This window comes from Rhinolophus hipposideros, assembly GCF_964194185.1.
Source record: "Rhinolophus hipposideros genome assembly, chromosome: 9".
NCBI classification, from domain to species: domain Eukaryota; kingdom Metazoa; phylum Chordata; class Mammalia; order Chiroptera; family Rhinolophidae; genus Rhinolophus; species Rhinolophus hipposideros.
In genome coordinates this window covers 53160612-53177924 of record NC_138055.1, presented here as the reverse complement: position 1 = coordinate 53177924, position 17313 = coordinate 53160612, and the positions used below count along the sequence as shown (strand labels likewise).

General features: G+C 47.2%; 1 protein-coding gene across 1 annotated transcript; it reads left to right on the top strand.

Moving 5' to 3' along the window:
* Positions 1-1904: 1904 nt before the first annotated feature.
* On the top strand, positions 1905-15487 carry KRT72 (keratin 72). Its single transcript, XM_081060326.1, has 9 exons — positions 1905-2768; positions 4650-4864; positions 9416-9476; positions 9874-9969; positions 10695-10859; positions 11485-11610; positions 13189-13409; positions 14109-14143; positions 14918-15487. Exons 1-9 carry the CDS (start codon positions 2310-2312, stop codon positions 15109-15111), a joined length of 1572 nt encoding a protein of 523 aa, XP_080916452.1. The 5' UTR covers positions 1905-2309; the 3' UTR covers positions 15112-15487.
* The last annotated feature ends 1826 nt before the right edge of the window (positions 15488-17313 follow it).

Here is a 17313-nt window from a genome sequence, read left to right as displayed (position 1 = left end):
GAGACCCACTGTAATCGGCGACACATTTGCAAATCCTTGAGTTCTGGTGTCAGAGGACGATGTTTTTGTCCTCGTCTACCAATCTAGGAGTTGTTTTCACCCAGAACTAATGGTAGAGGTGGCCACCAGCACCCGGGGTGACACAGTACGCTGCTGTCAGAGGCACATGCAATGAGAACCCCTCCTCCCGGGCCTTAGCCACCTTTTGATCTGCCCACATGCCCACACATCTGATACTTCTGAAACCTGGATGTGTCACTTCTGTCTCTGAGTAACCTGTGAGAAAGGTGAGCCCAGGGGTTGAGGAATTCCTGATTCATCCAGCCAGTCAGCTCCTCATGGGAAGATAAGGAAAGGTCACCTTATCTAATTCCTAACCCTGGGCAGAAGTGGCGCGGTTCCCGAGGCATGGGTATCTCAGCTTCTTAGAAAGTTTCCAGAAAAAAGATTTCAGAGGCTCACTTTGACAGCCAATCCTATGTAAGTTTCTCCAATTTAAATCCTTATCTTACTTTTCTATTATCAATGACCAGAATTAATCAACTCTTTCTTGTGTTTGCAGAAAAAGAAACAAAAACAAAAACTGTCAAATTATACGGTGAGGGGAAAAATCTCATGAAATAATGGAAACCTTTTTGAAACAAGTGTCTTGAAGGGGCTGCTGGCCACCCAGCCATCCTGACATTGCGCTTCTCCTCTTCAGAGGGAATGGACTATAACATCTCAGGCAGCACAGAGAGCCCACCCTCTTCTCCATGCAGGCAGGACACCCCAGACTCGTCTACCAGCTCATTTGTGGCTGGCGCCATCTCTATCACTCACCAATGCCCCCAGAGCCTTGTTCCCTGTGGGGTAAACACCTTGGTTGTTATTATGCTCTGTGATTGGTTTCTTGGAGGCTGTGTCAGCCAATTACCCCAGGTACCATCTGGCCACACCATGAAGGCCCCAAGGGGAGTCTGGGCTCTAGGGTGTAACTGAGGGCACAGCAATGAGCCTTGTCCTAAGCACTGATCTGTTTCATATTTGTTCTAAATGTTCTTGGTACCAAGGCCTGATTGAACATGGGGGGAGCAAAGGAGGGAAGAGTTAATCCAGGGGGACCTGTCAATCTGTTGGGGGAAATGGAACACATACTCAGGACTCAGACTGAAATGTAGAGTGGAACCTCCCCTGGGCGCCAGGGGAGCAGTACGGGAAGGGGTTCTAACAGGCAAATTGGAGGCAACTTAATTTGGAGGAAAGGAAATTGGGTTAGAGCGAAGAAAGATACTCCTGAGCTTATACAGGATGTTCTAGAACTTGGTTCTTAGTTTCAGATCACAGGTATCTTCCTCAGCTCTTCTCGACCTGTTGCTAAGAGTCGGTCACATATTGATCCAGAATCAGTGACGCCAGGGCAGCAGGTGCCCTGATCACAGGTTTCCTGGATTGGATGAACGATCCTCTTCTGCTATGAAAGGAAAAAACAAAACCAAAAAACCCCCAAACCTCAGGAAAGACCATCTTCCTAAGGCTTTCTCCTGCCATCTCCGCAGGCCTTCCTCCTGCCATCCCAGCTAGTATCTCCCTGCTGTTATTCCAGAAATACTTTTCTGGAGAAACCTTTCAGCTCTGGTCCAAAGTCACTCCCCCCAGCTCTTGTGACGAGCGCTCTCAGTCACCTTAGGTCTGTCACTGTGTCCTGCCTCCCCCAGCATACTGAGCGTTCCTTGCAGACAGGCCACAAGCCTCCACTCTCCCAAGCTCCTTCCAGTACTCAGCACACAGCCATCCTCATCCAGAAGCCCGAGGAAGCATCAGGGGACAGGCTAAGGACAATTCTCTGGAATATTCTTGGCCCTGGTCATGTCCATGTGACGCAGCACCAGCCTGGACATCTGCTTCCCTGTACCTCCCTCTTCCCCCCACACACCCAGAGAGGCCAGACCCACTGGAAGCTTCCACTGGAGATCTTGTCAGTGAAAACCCCAGTAATTGGAGGGCAGCAAGTGGAGATAAGGCAGCCAAATTATTATAATGCAGGAGGCAAGCTAAGCAAATGCAAGGTTCTGGGCTATTTTATAGGGAATTGATGGGGAGTTCAGGAGGAAGAGACAAAAATCTTAGAGAGGGATGGTAATTTCCTAAATGAAGAACCCAAAAGGCCCCATGTGGCCTAAATGATTTTCCTGACCTACAAATTAGGCTGACTCCAGCCCGTCCCGCCTCTGCTCAGCTATTTAAGGGGTGAGCCAGGGTGAAGGAAGGTCCAGCTGCCCTCTGAGCCTTCTCCTGCCTGTCGCACCACCCAGCACGTCCTTGAAACTATGAGCCGCCAACTGCACCCCTACCCTGGCGGGGAGCGCCTGGGCTTCAGTGGCTGCTCCGCTGTCATCTCTGGCCGGGTCAGCAGCAGCTCCGCCTCATTCAGAGCTGGTGTCAAGAGCTCAGCTGCCTTTGGCAGCAAGAGCCTCTTCAGCCTGGGGGGCAGCCGGCGCCTGGCCCTGAGCGCCTCAGCCGGGCGGGGCGCTGCCTTTGCGCTGGGCCACTGCGCAGGAACCGGCGGCCGCTTGGGGGGCTTCGTGGGCACCGTCTTTGGCACCGCCGGCCTGGGGCCCGTGTGTCCATCTGTGTGTCCACCAGGTGGCATCCCTCAGGTCACCGTCAACAAGAACCTCCTGGCCCCCCTCAACGTGGAGCTGGACCCCAAAATCCAGAAAGTGCGCGCACAAGAGCGGGAGCAGATCAAGGCGCTGAACAACAAGTTCGCCTCCTTCATCGACAAGGTGGGTCCTTGGAGCATCTGTCCCTGCACTGATGACCACTGTTTACAAGGGTGCTCGCTCTGCACATGACAGCTGCGTGGGAACTTGGATGAGTTAGTTATCCCTCTGAGCCTCCCTTTCTTCATCTGTAAAATGGGCACAAGAGTGGCTTTTGCCCAGTAGGTTTGTAATGAGGGCAAGTTAGATGTTTATCAGGTGCTTAGAACAGTGCTAGACACACATGCGGGATAAATCAGAGCTTCATTCCTTCTTTCTAGGAGAAGATCTGGGGAAGGGGTGGGAGACGGGCTGCGTCAGAGACAGGAGATGCATGGAACGGGCCCTTTGAAGGCTCTCAATGTCAGACGAGGATCTGGGGACATACATTCAGGACAGGGGCCCTAGAGGAACACAGGCCAGCAGGTGTCACGGGACTTGATGCTTGGTGAGTGGGGAAGGACTTGGAAGGCAGGAAGTGGGACAAAGGTGTAAACCAGGAAGGTTTCTAGAAGTGAGAGAAAAGGACCAGAAAATTGAAAGATGGACATGAAGGGAGAAGATATAGAGGAGGACATGTCAAGTTACATGTGTGTGTTGTGTATGTGTGTGTGGGGTGCCCAGAAATTGGGGTAACAGGGAAGATGTCTCCGGAGCTTCAGAGGCAGTGACCTCAACAAATGGGGAGGACACAAGGAATGGGCTTCTCTTGTCTCCACCTTGGGCAGAAGGTCTAGGCCATGAGTGACAGGGGACATAATACTAACAATAGCTGACGTTCTCAGTCCTTGGTGCTGTCCCAAGTGGTTCTTGTTTATCAACTCACACCCATGGTTCTGTTCTCCTTCTGCCTTGCAGATGAGGAAATTCAGGCAGAGGGAGGCTAAGCAATGTGCCCCCGCTGACAGAACAGGCAGCTGTAGACTGTGTCCCTCACCACTGTGCTGGGGAAGAGAAAGGGAAGTGGTTGGAGGGGAGAGGACAGAAGTGGAAGAAACAGCTGCTATTCCAGAGGACAAGGGTCATTTTCTTCCTCTAAGTCTGTTCTTCCATAGCATATTTCCTTCTCTTCCTCAAGCTGAAAAGATGGGTGAGAAGAGGAACGCCAGTGAGTAGCAGAGTGCTTGAGTTTATTTAGTCCAAAAACGTGAAACCTTTGGTCAAGTAGGAAGGAACCTTAGAAAGATGTGGTAACCCACTTTGAAAACCAAAGAAACAAACCAAGAGCAACTTAGGCTGCACATAAAAAAGAACATGCTGACCACCATGATGAACTTCCAGTGCTATCTCCCCTGCTTCCCATTTCCCTTCACTCTGAAAGTACCAGCATTTATAGCAAAAGAAGCTTCCTCAATCATGATAACCCACAGAAACAGTTACAGCTTTGCTTAAGCCCACTTCCCAATTTCTTTTTTTTTCCAGATTAAAAAATAATTTTATTTTTATTTTGTGCTGTTTTTTCCCCTCTTTTCTTTTTTCCTTTTCTCATTCTTTTTCTAAAAAATTTTATTTATTTAAGTGTCTTTTCCCAGGACCCATCAGCTCCAAGTAAAGCAGTTGTCTCAATCTAGTTGTGGAGGGCGCAGCCCACAGTGGCCCATGTGGGGATCGAACTGGCAACCTTGTTGTTAAGAGCACTGGGCTCTAACCAACTGAGCTAACCTGCTGCCCCCAACCTTTTCTTATTCTTTTCATCCCCAATTTCTTTTAGACTGGATCTTATTTCTTGTCCCGGAGACCCAGATGGGCATGTCCCCCTGGCTGAATCCATTCTCTAAGGAGCCTTAACCTTTCCTGCCCTCTACCCCCATCCCAGGATGAATGCATCTGATTTCTGGGGCCTTCTTCCCACTCATGAGAGGCAAAGCATGGGGATTCTGGGCTGTGACCACTTCTCGGTTCCAGGTGCGGTTCCTGGAGCAGCAGAACCAGGTGCTGGAGACCAAGTGGGAGCTGCTGCAGCAGCTGGATGTGAACAACTGCAGAAAGAACCTGGAGCCCTTGTACGAGGGCTACATCAGCACCCTGCGGAAGCAGCTGGAGACGCTGTCTGGGGACAGGGTGAGGCTGGACTCGGAGCTGAGGAACATGCGGGACGTGGTGGAGGACTACAAGAAGAGGTGAGTGGAGAGGCAGAGAATATGCCCCTGGAGGGTCTTGATGACAGGTGAGGTTTGGATTTGGAGCCAGCATTTTTGCCTTCTCAGATCCTTTGCTGATCCCATTGCATTTTCCTTTCCCATAGAGAAGGAAGAGAGACTTAGGAGGCATATCTGTACTAGTGAATGCCACCATTAAAGAGAATAATTGAGGATGTACTTGGAGCCAGGGAACCTTTCTCCCTCTAGTTTGAGCCAAGGAGGAGAAAGTGATACCCCTGCACTCAGTGTGATCTGCTATTTGGGCAGTTGGCTTCCAGGTGCCAGGATTTCTTGGGATTGATAACTTCCGCCATAATTCATGGGGTGGAGACGGTCAGAGCTAGGTAATTTCTTTGTTCCATGGTTGATCTGCCGGTCCATCCCTATTCTGAAGTCCCCCCAAGGCAGAACTCTGGCTTAAGCTCTTCATGGAGATCCTGAGGAAAGAGGTGACATGGTCTCTGACCTCTGAAAGCACACAGATTGTGGAGACAGGCTTAAAGAACACTTTCAGATAGCTCCTAGTCCGTGGAAATTAATGCAGTATGAACTGAGAGAAATTATGATGGGAATATAGAGCCTGATGGAGATGTGAGCAGGATTCCTGGAAGAAGAAAGGGCTGCCGGCATAGCCCAGATGTTCAGGTCAGAGGCATCCAGGGGTCTGCTGGCTCTGGGCCTTTCGGAATGGAAAGGCCAGGTGTTACAGGATTAGCATTCACTAGTTGAATGACCTTGGGTCACTCTTGATCCTCTGTGAGCTTCAGTTTTAATCCTTACGAAAATCAAATACTGATACCTGTCTTACCACCTGCAAGAGCAGTTGAGAGGGTAAAGCCAGATAGCAATCTGTCAACAGCTCGCAAAGAACCAAAAGGCTAGACAAATATTAGGCATTGTGTCCCTGATGTCAGAAGTCTTGGATTTGGATCCTACCTTCACTATTAACTAGCTTTATGAACTCGGGCAAGTCTTTGCCTCATTAATAAAATGGGGAGATAATAACAGAACCTACTTCACAGGGTTGTTGTGGGGATTAGATAAAAGGATGTATGTGAAGACTTTAACACAATGTTTAGCCTGTAGTAAGGGGTAAAAGAAATATTAGCTGCACTTATTATTTTTTAATATTACTTTTATCACTAATTTCTCCCACCTGTGGGTCCTCAGCCACTTTTTCTTACCGCTCTTATGATATATCATGAGATCCTAATCATGTCATCCTTATGTTAGAATTTTGAGTGCATTTACCTTTCTGTAAAACTATGAGATTCTAGAGAATAGTCAGTGTGTGTGTCTTAAGCACCACTGTATGCTATAGCAGTGGTCAAGATTTTTCTCATAGACTATAAAATAATTTTTAAATACAATTTTAAAAATCTCACAATTTTAAAAAAAGTTGACATAAAATTTTTATCATAGATTTAAGTAGTTGCAAAGGACATAATTTCAAGCATACTGTGTAGTACTTTGTCATTTAAAATGATAAAGGTTACATTAACTAGTTTAAGTGTATCCAGTTGCCAAAACAGTTTAATTCCCACTATCATTCATCAAAAAAGATAACGAAGAAGCTCTGCTTTAAAAATCATAAACTTGACCTTGATCCTTTCTTCACTTGAACTCCCACTTTTATGTCACTTTCCTCACAGGATTTTGCTCCAATGTAATATATTTTATGCCTTACAATCTTTTGTTGATCACCCTAGCTGCCGCAAAATCTGTAACTTGAAAAGTTCAGAAAAATTTCTTCTTGTGATAAGTTTTTAAGTGTCTAAAGAATTTATTCTGGAAATACATTTTTTAATGAGTTGAATGGGGAAGATTTTTTTTTTTTTACCCCAAGTGGTTTAATCATTCATGCATGCGTATTGTTTTTTTCAGTTTCAGGTGTACAAAACAATGTATTAGTTAAACATTTATCATTTCAAAAACTGAGGGTTGCTAGATGGGGGGGCGTGGGGACAAGGGGGAAGGTGAGGGGATTAGAAAGCACAGTCCGTAACCACAAGATGGCCACGAGATATGAAAGTCAGTTTGGGGAATGTAATCAATAATGTTGTAAAGATTTTGTAGGGTATCCGATGGACACTTGTCCCATTAGGGACACCACCTCAGGGATGATGTAGATGCCTGATCACTGCACTGTACACCTGAAGCTGAACAATAATAAATGTTAACTAAAATTATATATATATATATATACACACACACAAGAAGTGGAGTATGCATATTGATTCTTGCTAGAATGAGACCGGATTCTTTTCCATTCTTACCTAAGTGCTGGGAAACTTCATACATTCAAATAGATTTTCAGGGAGGAAATTTTGCAAGAGCAGTGTTACTCAGTTCTTTGAAAGCCTTTCCAATTTTGCTGCTTATTTCTCTCATAGTACTCGTTTTCTAACATACTATATAATTTATTTGTCATGCTTATTGTTTCTCTCTGCTCCATGAAAGCAATGACATTTGTTTGTTTTGTTCATTGATTTAGTCTCAGTGCCTACAAAATATCCCACATTTGATATATATATTTCTTAGATGAATGATTTTGTATCAAAGTCACATTATGACTCATTACTAAAGATCATTTTTAAGAATCTGTCAGCTGACAACTTAGTTCCCTCTTTTTGTTGAGAGCAAAAATTGAAAACACATGAATTGCAAAAAGGATTTGTTTCCTAGTCAGCAAAGTCATTTATCTTCCAAATTTATGGAAAGTTTTACGAAAACAATTTTATCAAGACCAACCCGATAACTACTGTTTATACAACATACTCTGTCCTTAAGGACAACATGTCTGATCCAACAGACCAGAAAGGACTAGCAACATAAAATCACCGTCAGTCTTCAGTACATCTTTGCCAGTTCTTTAATTAAAAAAAATGTTTAGTTCCATTTTTATATATGTATACACACATACACATTTCCGAAACTTTAGAACAGCAGATTTAGCTTATTCACTTTATAGAAAATATCTATCTGCCATCTAGTTTAATTGGAAAGCGAGCTGTTATTGTCAAACCACAGAACTAAGAGTTGCTTTCTGTCAGAAAAAGTCTGGCTTCATTTCTAAATTCAAGTAAAAAATATGGATATGCACTTTGGGGACTATTATAAAATCCACTCAGCAATAAACTAAGGACTACATCTTGTACAGTAGGTTATGGAAAACTTTTAAGATTAAAGAGATATAGGTTTAATATAATTAATATATCTATGTTCAAAAACAAGTAAATCAATATGTACTTTGTCACTGTTTAACTTTCAATTATGCTTTGTAATGTATTTTTTAAATAAGTTATTTATAAAATCAGTAGTACCATAAAATGTATTGTTTCTCTTTGTAAATGTGTGTATGTTTGCACTGAACTCTGGGTTTTGGTTTCTAGAAGTAAATAATGAAAAATTATTATAAATGAATGTCATTAATTTTGATAGCCATCGTGATCAAACTTTTTCTATGTGTTTTATGGAACAGAGATGTAAACTGCTAAAAACGAATTGCTTTGCAACTAGCATATGCTTTTATTTCCGTTAATAGGAGGAAGATAAGATTTACTAAGATAATATGAGATAAAGATTGATTGTAAAAGAAACAACAATTTCATAATATAATTGTATAAAAAGAAGTTTTCAATTACCTTTTGAATAATATACATGGGATCTGAGACAAATCATATAAATGGTTTTCTGTATGTTTTATCCAGTATAACTAGAAAAATCTGGCAGTCTCAGGAAATGTTCTAGTCCATTTTAAATAACCCACTTTACTAACCTGTAATACTTCAGCCATTCGACAAGGCTCCCCACCCCCAATCTTGGTAGTCAGTGACATGCTTTAGGAAGGAGTAAAAAGCTGAAAAGATTTGCTCATGTTAAAGTATATTTACAAAGCCATTTTCTAGCTTTATTTTTTTCCAATGCTCTGTTTTGTTTGCTCTCCCAAATGTCCTGTAATACATTCTTTGGCAACAGTAAGGGGTGGTATAGTGAAGTGTTTAAGTGAAATGACCAATACTCTTACCTCCCCAGTCCACAATATATCTGTATTAAGAACATCCCAGTACTATCTGAACACCTATTTCCAAGATCTTGCTTCACGTGGAACAGAAATATGTAGAAGAAACAGGTATCACATACAGCTCGAAGGTGGGATAGTGTTTTGTTTGGTGCCTGGGAGATTTTGCACGCCGGGCTAATGCTCTTTAATAAGGTGCCAGATGGCGGAGGGGTGTCTTTCTGCTGTCTCAGGGAGGGAGTAGTTGTGAAAGGGAAGTGGGGCAGTGGAACCTGCGTGACATCTTCTCACAGGTACATTCCCAGACTGCATATGAACTCAGGAAACTGATTTCTTTAAACCTGTCCTTGGCACATCCCCTTGAGGAAGGCAATGCATGAACCTCAGTTTGTAGACCACTGCCCTGCAGCTCTTGACACAGAGGTGAACACTTACTGCTTCGTGACCATTTGCAGGACTGAATTATCCCCATGGCCACACTTTCTCTCCCCTTTCTCTTGCCCATGCAGGTACGAGATGGAGATTAACAGACGCACAGCTGCTGAGAATGAGTTTGTGGTGCTTAAGAAGGTAAGGAAAGCAGCCAGTGCGGGTGGAAGCCTAGAGAGCTCCCTGAGCACCTGGCACAGTGATGTTCGTAGGCTGAGGAAAAAGGGACCCTGTGGGTCCCTCAGTCCCTTGGGCAGTGGCGCGTGGGATTCTAATTTCCCAGGTTCTCTCTCCAAGTCCCTTGCCTGGGATGCATGCTGCTCCCAGAACCTGCCATCTTAAAATCTAGGCATTTGCCACACTTCTGGTGCACCACTGCACTGCACATTTGTTGGTTTGCTCTCAGGCATGGGGCCTCTCTGGGAAGCATAGGGTAAGGGGAGGGAAGAGTAGGGAAGCTGAGGCTCCTCTTGGCAGGGTAGGGAGGAAGGAGGGAGGGAGTGAGGGAGGGGAGCTGGCTGCTCTCTGTGTCCCCCAGGACGTGGATGCAGCTTACATGAACAAGGTGGAGCTCCAGGCCAAGGTGGACGCCTTGACAGATGAGATCAAATTCTTCAAGTGCCTCTATGAAGGGGTAAGGACCTTGCTGACCTCCTCCTACAAGTGGCTTCTGGCCCTTGGGTCAGATGGTTGTGTGGACCAAACGTTGGCAGAAAAGCCTTCAATTCAGTGCAGCTGACAGTCGCTAAAGCCCTACTATGAGCTGAGTGATGAGGTGGGCTTTGAGGAGACCATGATGGAGAAGCAATGATTCCTGTCCGTCAGGAATTCCCAGTCTGGTAGGAAACACAGCGTGCAGATGAGCTGTCGGAGGACAGAGTGAATGGTGTGTTCTGTCTGAGCTGTCAGGGAAGGCTCCTGGAAAAAGATAGGGGAATTCTCCATGGGTGCTGGGAAGGGCATGACGCTCCTGTATGAAGGAGCAGAACAAGTGGAGATTCAGAGACCTGAGTTGTGCTGAAGCATGAGGGGCCTGGAGAAGGCAAGATCATTGGTGGCTCCCTAGAGGCTCCTCTGAGTGCCATGTAAGGAGCTCAGACTTGATTCTATGGGTGGAGGGGGGCCATTGCTGCAGAGTAAGGAACAGGGGTGGGAACAGCACCGAGTGTATGGTGGAGAGGGTGGTCCCACATGGCTGACAGGTCAACACGTGCATCTCACACCCAGCAGGCACTGGCCCTGGTGGGCTCTGCTGAAGGAGGGCAGAAAGGGCAGTGAGGGGTTTTCTAGGAATGATCAGGAGAGGCGCTCCCCTTGTGAGGACCCTCTAACTGCTCCACTCTCCTAACTTTCCCCCAGGAGATCGCTCAGATCCAGTCCCACATCAGCGACACGTCCGTGGTCCTGTCTATGGACAACAACCGGGACCTGGACCTGGACAGCATCATCGATGAGGTCCGGGCCCAGTACGAGGAGATCGCCCTGAAGAGCAAGGCCGAGGCTGAGGCCCTGTACCAGAGCAAGGTGAGCTGTGTGCCAGGTGTGCCAAGGCCCAGTGACCACAGCTGCTGCCCTCTCATCAGGCACGCATGAATGCATGTATGTGCTTATGTGTGTGCACGCATGTATATTTAGGCTGGGTGAAGACCTCCTGCCTCTTGGAGTTGGGCCTGTGGAAATGCCTCCCGGTGGTCCAGGGAGGTCAACCACAGGCGTGGCAGGTGCTGGGGACACGTATCGGCCTTAGCTCTTTCCCTGCCATGGCCCTTGCTAACAGCAGAAGCCACACCAGCCACAGCCCTGATAAGACTCTGACACCATTTCTGTGGGTAATCCAGATATCTTGGCTTTTCTTTTGATTTCCAACTTTGTTAAAATAAGGACAGGAAATTCAAATGCCACCAAAGTGCTCACATTTAAGAATGCAAGGATTCTGCTAAACCGGGGCAGGGCCTTCCTACCCAGAAGGAAGGTGTTGTCTTTCTCCCCCTCTCTCCCTACTTCTCTCTCCCTCCTCCCTCTTTCATTTGTGTCTGCGCTGCTTGGATAATGAGAACAGCATGTGGGCCTCCCCGCCTCATGCTGAACACCTGTAAGAAGTGAATGCTCAGCTGTCCTGTGCGCCTTTTCTCTCATCCCCCACTCTCAGATCCAGGAGCTACAGGTCACAGCGGGCCAGCATGGGGACGACCTCAAACTCACCAAGGCCGAGATCTCAGAGCTCAACCGGCTCATCCAGAGGCTCCGCTCAGAGATAGGGAGTGTGAAGAAGCAGGTGGGTTCTACACAATGTCAGCTAACAGGTTTTGTTGACCACCAACCTGTCCAGGACCAAATATGGAAAAGGGTCCCTCCTTCGGGCATTTATAACTCATCGGGAGAGAACAGTTTGAGCCTGTATGGGAGAACGAAGCATCCACCACTGGGTGGCATGCCCCCTAAGTGCTGGAGGAGTTCCGCGGGGCTGCAGCTGCCTGTAGGAGGTGGGATGACACTGGGAGGGAGGCAGAAAAGAGAGGGGTAGGGGCCTGGTAAGGGAGCCAGCAGGAGCAGCAGACCCGAGGTGGGCATGTGCGTGGCATGTGTGGAGGGAGGAGAGGTGTGGACGATGAGCAGAAGGTCCACATGGGCGGGGTGACAGAAAGGACACCCCTGGGCAGGAAGGGGTGAGTTATGGGTGCCTTCAAAGCCAGGCAGTGGGTTTTAGACCTGATGCAGCAGGTAAAAGGGAGGCATTGGGAGGTTTCACGTGATGAACCTGTGCTGGAGAGAGGATAGGTAGTGGACTTTAGAGAAGAGTGGGAAGGAAGAGCCTCTCACCCTAGCGTTAGCCCAGGGCTCTGCTCTGTGTTTGCCCTTCCCTGTGCCGAGGATGGGACATGGTTTCCTCTGGTTCGGCAGCTTGGTCCTAGGTGTTTTCGCTGAGGCTGTAAGCCATTCACCCAAAAAGCTGCAAATGTTATGTAACTTTATTAACAATTGTCACCCCAATAAACTTTAATTAAAAAACAAAAACAAAAGCCTGCAAATGTTTGCATGGCTGGGGCCCTGCCTGGCAGAGGATGGTGACGCCAGTTGGATAACAGTCTAGAATTCCATCTGGCCTCAGGGTCAGCTTTCTCCTTGGATGAAGCAAATATAATTCCAGAGGAAGGGACACACTAGAAAGAGAAGCCAGATACGTAGATCCCACCAACACCTTAACCACGTAACAGGAATACACACCCAAGACTGACAGGCTCAGGAAGCTCTCCTGCCTCACCCTCCAGCACTTTCACATGGATACCACAGAGCCCCCCCCTGCAGTTTCCTCCTGCAAGTGATATTTGTAAGTTTGTAAAACCTGCCAGTTATTTTTTAAGGCTATTGCCGTGTAACATGATTCTCTGCAGAATTTTGGAGGCCAGACTCAGTATGGCAGGCTTATTGGGCAGACATGTTATTACTAAGAACTTTATTATTCCCCAATTTTTTTTTCATGATTTACGGGATCTCCCAAGACCACTTTTACACTGTGGGGCAGAATTAAGGTCAGCTCCCCAGAGCCTTTTTAGGGTGGGCATTAGAATCTTATAGCTGATATTACAGCCGGGAGGGACAGGGCATGCTCCGTGTGCCCAGGTAGCCTACCTTCTCAGTGCCCTTCCCCTCTTTTCCATGACAAGGACGCTCTACCTTCACATACCACAGCACGAGTTAGGGTGAACTGAGGGCAAGATCCCCTCTAGTGACGTCTAAAGATGGAGAAACCAGGAGGACCCCAGAACATTTAGTATCAGTCAAGACCAAATGAGGAGAGAAGAATCTCAGAACTGCGCTCTCACTCAAAGCGCTCAATCTGTTTGCTCCTCAGTGCTCCAACCTGGAGACGGCCATTGCCGACGCCGAGCAGCGGGGCGACTGTGCCCTGAAGGACGCCCGGGCCAAGCTGGACGAGCTGGAGGCCGCCCTGCATCAGGCCAAGGAGGAGCTGGCCCGGATGCTGCGCGAGTACCAGGAGCTCATGAGCACGAAGCTGGCCCTGGACGTGGAGATCGCCACCTACCGCAAGCTGCTGGAGGGCGAGGAGAGCCGGTGAGAAGGCCAGACATCTTTTGTCTGGAGCAGTCATCTCTCCACCTTAGTAGGAAGATTGAAAGCAAGCAGTTTGGGTCTGTTCAGGCCCTAATGAAGTAAAGCCTTATAGAAAGTGGGCTTGACACGATGCAGTAGAAAAGACCAGTTAGACAACAAGAAGATCTAAGTTATAAGAAAACCCTAAGAGGTGGTAGGAGAGGAAGTATTAATGTCAGCAACATTTCAGAAACAGCGCAGCCTGGACTCTTCATAATGCTTCCTTAATGGTGGGTGGAGGGAGGGGCAGATGGCCTCCAAGGGTCATGTAAGTTCAAGGTTGCTCTGGCAATGCTGGGGCCCAGTGAGGATGTGAACTCATTCCTCTTAATTGCCTAAGACCCAGGGCATTACTAGAGGGAAGCGGAGGCACAATTATCCCACACATCAGATAATCCCCAAGCCACTTTGATGGAGAGCTGACTCCTTGTAGCAGATTTTTCACCTTGGTTCTCCATTTCTTGAGAGCTCCCACTGGGGAGTATGGGAAGAAAGGAAGCTGAGATAGGGTGGAAGGTGGGACGTTCTGAGACGCTAGTGCACAGACGTCTGCCCCCTCACAGCCCCTTGTTCCTGGGTAGATGGAACAAGAGGAGACTCCCTGGATAGATGGGGTGATGGTTTACAGAGGATTTATCTGTTTTCCTTCTTCCTCTTCAGGATGTCTGGTGAATATCCAAATTCCGTGAGCATCTGTAAGTACCTGCAGGACCCCTTTCTGCCCTTGGTCACTTACTACAAGTCTAAGGTCCTCTAATTCCATGACACCAAAGAGAAGCCAGACTACCAGAGTGGATTCAGGGAAGACTTAGGGACACAGAGAGGAAGCTTGCTTTACTCATCAAGGAGAAGCCATAGATGGAGAAAAATAATGTCATGAAATATAAATGTATAACCTGTAGAAAGATCAAATGATACTCAACAGTGTATAATCCAAGAGTCTATTATAAGAATAATGCTTAATGGCTACATCCTATTTCTACTGAGGCTAGACAAAATAAAGGCCCTGAATTTCAGTAAGAGGTTATTGAGGGGAGCCTGAAAGGAAAATGATGAAAAAGAGCTGAAATCACCTCCTCCGGATTTAAAAGCTATTGTGAGTTCTGTGGAGGTGCTGTCAGTAGGAGAGGCAGGGGCAAGCTGGAAGTATTTTTCTTCAGCAGCGTCACCTGAAGGCCTCCATGGAGGCCTTTCTTCATGTGGCCCCACCTGTGGGGAAATTCACTGCTAGAGCCTGGGGTACCTCAAGTCTGATAGTAGTAGATTGACACAGACTAATAGGAAAAGGCCCAATACAGGGGACCCAGTACATGAAAAATGGCCAGCGCTGATTAAAATCTCCACTGGTCATTTTACACAACAGAGAGAATCTGTCCCCATGTGACACCACCACAGGGAGAGAGCTAGGGGAGTGGCCAGGATGCCCCAGGAGGACCAACAGGGCTGGGGTCTTCTCTTGCCCCTTCCAGCTGTCATCAGCAACACAGGAGCTGGGGCAGGAGGGGCTGGCTTCAGCGTGGGCTTTGGCTCCTCGAGCAGTTACAGCTACAAACCTGGGGCAGCAGATGTCAAAACCAAAGGTATCTGTGGCAGCGAGTTCAAAGATCCGCTTACCAAAACCTCCAGCAGCAGCTGTGCAACCAAAAAGAAGGCCTCCAGATGAAGGGCAGAAAGCTGCAGAACCCATCCACCTCCTTTCCTCCCCTGGGCCCCTTCCCAAGAGAGGAGATGCTGTCCCTGTAACCACGATCCCAGTCCCCTCCCCTCTCCCTATTGTCCTCAGTGGCAGCGATGCTCCTGAGCAGGGAAGTCCAATCCTGGGTGCTTGGCGACCTTCTCCTTCACCACCTTTCACTGGGTCACTGCCCCCAAGGCAGAGATAATACACATGTCCAGCATGCTTCCTTGTAGCCAGGTGGCAGCCCCTCTGCCATGTCCCCATGTGCCCTTCTTGGGCCTCCACCAAGGGGCTCTTTGTCCTCTGATTGGGGTTGTGCCCAGTTCTCTGCTTCACCCGCAATAAACGCTCATTGCCATTTGATTCTCAGTGTCAATCTGTTGCCCAAGATGTTGATGGCTGCATCATCCCATCTCACTTTCCATGATCTAACTCTGGCTTTCCTCTGAGTCTCTGGCCTGACATGGATTTTTGCTTTCTGGTTCTGGCCAGAGCTGCTCCTAGCAGACAGCTGAGATTTGTTACTGATGAGCCTCTGGACAGGCTCAGGGCTTCCTGTGCGTTAGGGTCCCTGTTCCACACACTGGCCCTGGGAGACATACAGCGTCACTGTGCAGAGAGGCTCACCCCATTCTCGATCTGGTTCTCAAAGGTACCCAGTGTCCCACACGAATTGCCTCTCATTGGTAGAGTTGCCAGTCCTCTTTCTTTACCTCCTCACTCCCCTGTCAGCTCCTCCTCCCCAATCCAGCTCCTTCACAATGGCCCTGCTTTCCTCTTTTTCCAGCCAACTCTTTTCCACTCTAAAGTTTGAGGCCCGCATGTATATATGTTTATGGATGCCTCTGTATCTATTGTGTATAGATAGCAGTGGCTCATTGAAAACTCCTTAGTGAGCCAGGCATTGCTCGGGCACTGGGAATACTGAGGTAAACAAACAGGCGCAGGCCCTGTCCTCGGAGAGCTTACAGTTTGGTGGGAAGAGTAAAAATAAGCAACCAACAAAGGAATATATAATATGATGTCAGTAGTGACAACTGCGGAGTAAGAAGGGTGCTTTTTTTTTTTCGTTTAAGTGCATTATTTTTATTTTTTATTTATTTCTTTTCTCTTTTTTAAATTTCAGGTGCACAAAACAATGTAATAGTTAAACATTTATCATTTATGTCCCTCACACTGTGTCATCTACTACTTACCCCATCCACTACCCCTCTGACATCGCACACAGCCATTACATTTCCACTGTCTCTATTCCTAATGCTGTACTCCGCTTCTTATAACTATATATATAAAATTACAACTGACATTCATTATCGTTCAGCTTCAGGTGTACAGTGCAGTGATCAGGCATCTACATCATCCCTGAGGTGGTCTCCCTAATGAGACAAGTGTCCATCGGACACCCTACAAAATCTTTACAACGTTATTGATTGCATTAGAAAGGTGCTCTTTAAGAGTGCATACGTGTTTCTGCAAGAGTGTTTGTTTTCTCAGAATCAGCACAGCAGACTTGAGCAAGGTGCTAAGGAGCAGAATCCTCAAGGGTGAGACCACCTTCCAAGGATGAGCCTCATTTGAGAGTGGCAATTCAGGGTGCCCAGGCCCCTTTCCCCTCCCACATCATCCCCTGTCCTGACACTCCAGTCTTTCTTCAAGCAGGCCAGGACTTTTCCACACCCAGACCTTTGTAAATATGATTTTTTTTAAGTGGTGAAAGTAGCTTATTAGAAGAGATAGTACACTCTAAAGAAATAGGAGCAGAGCTGAGCAACAGAGAATGGCGCAAGGGCCATTATTAGAAGAGAAAGTACACTCCAAAGGGTTGGGAGAGGGTCCCTGAGCCAAAGGCAAGGCTCAAGAGGCTCAAAAAGGGTAAATATGATTTTTAATCATGGGAACCCATGCCCCATTCATTTATTGAAAGCCCGCTTATCCTTTGTGGCCCAGCTGAAATGCCGTCTCCCTGTTCATGCATTTGCTGGTCTTCCCAGGTGGACTCCATTAAGTCGTTAAGCATTAAATGAGAAGGAACATTAGAGCTACTGGCTCAACAGCTGTCTCCTGTTCCTTCATTTTATAAAGAAGCAAAAGGAGGCCTCGGTGGCTAAGTGCTCTGCTCAAGTTCACAGCCCCCCACACCTGCAGCACTGTTTCTGACTATATTTATTGCTTTATTTTCCTGGTGTC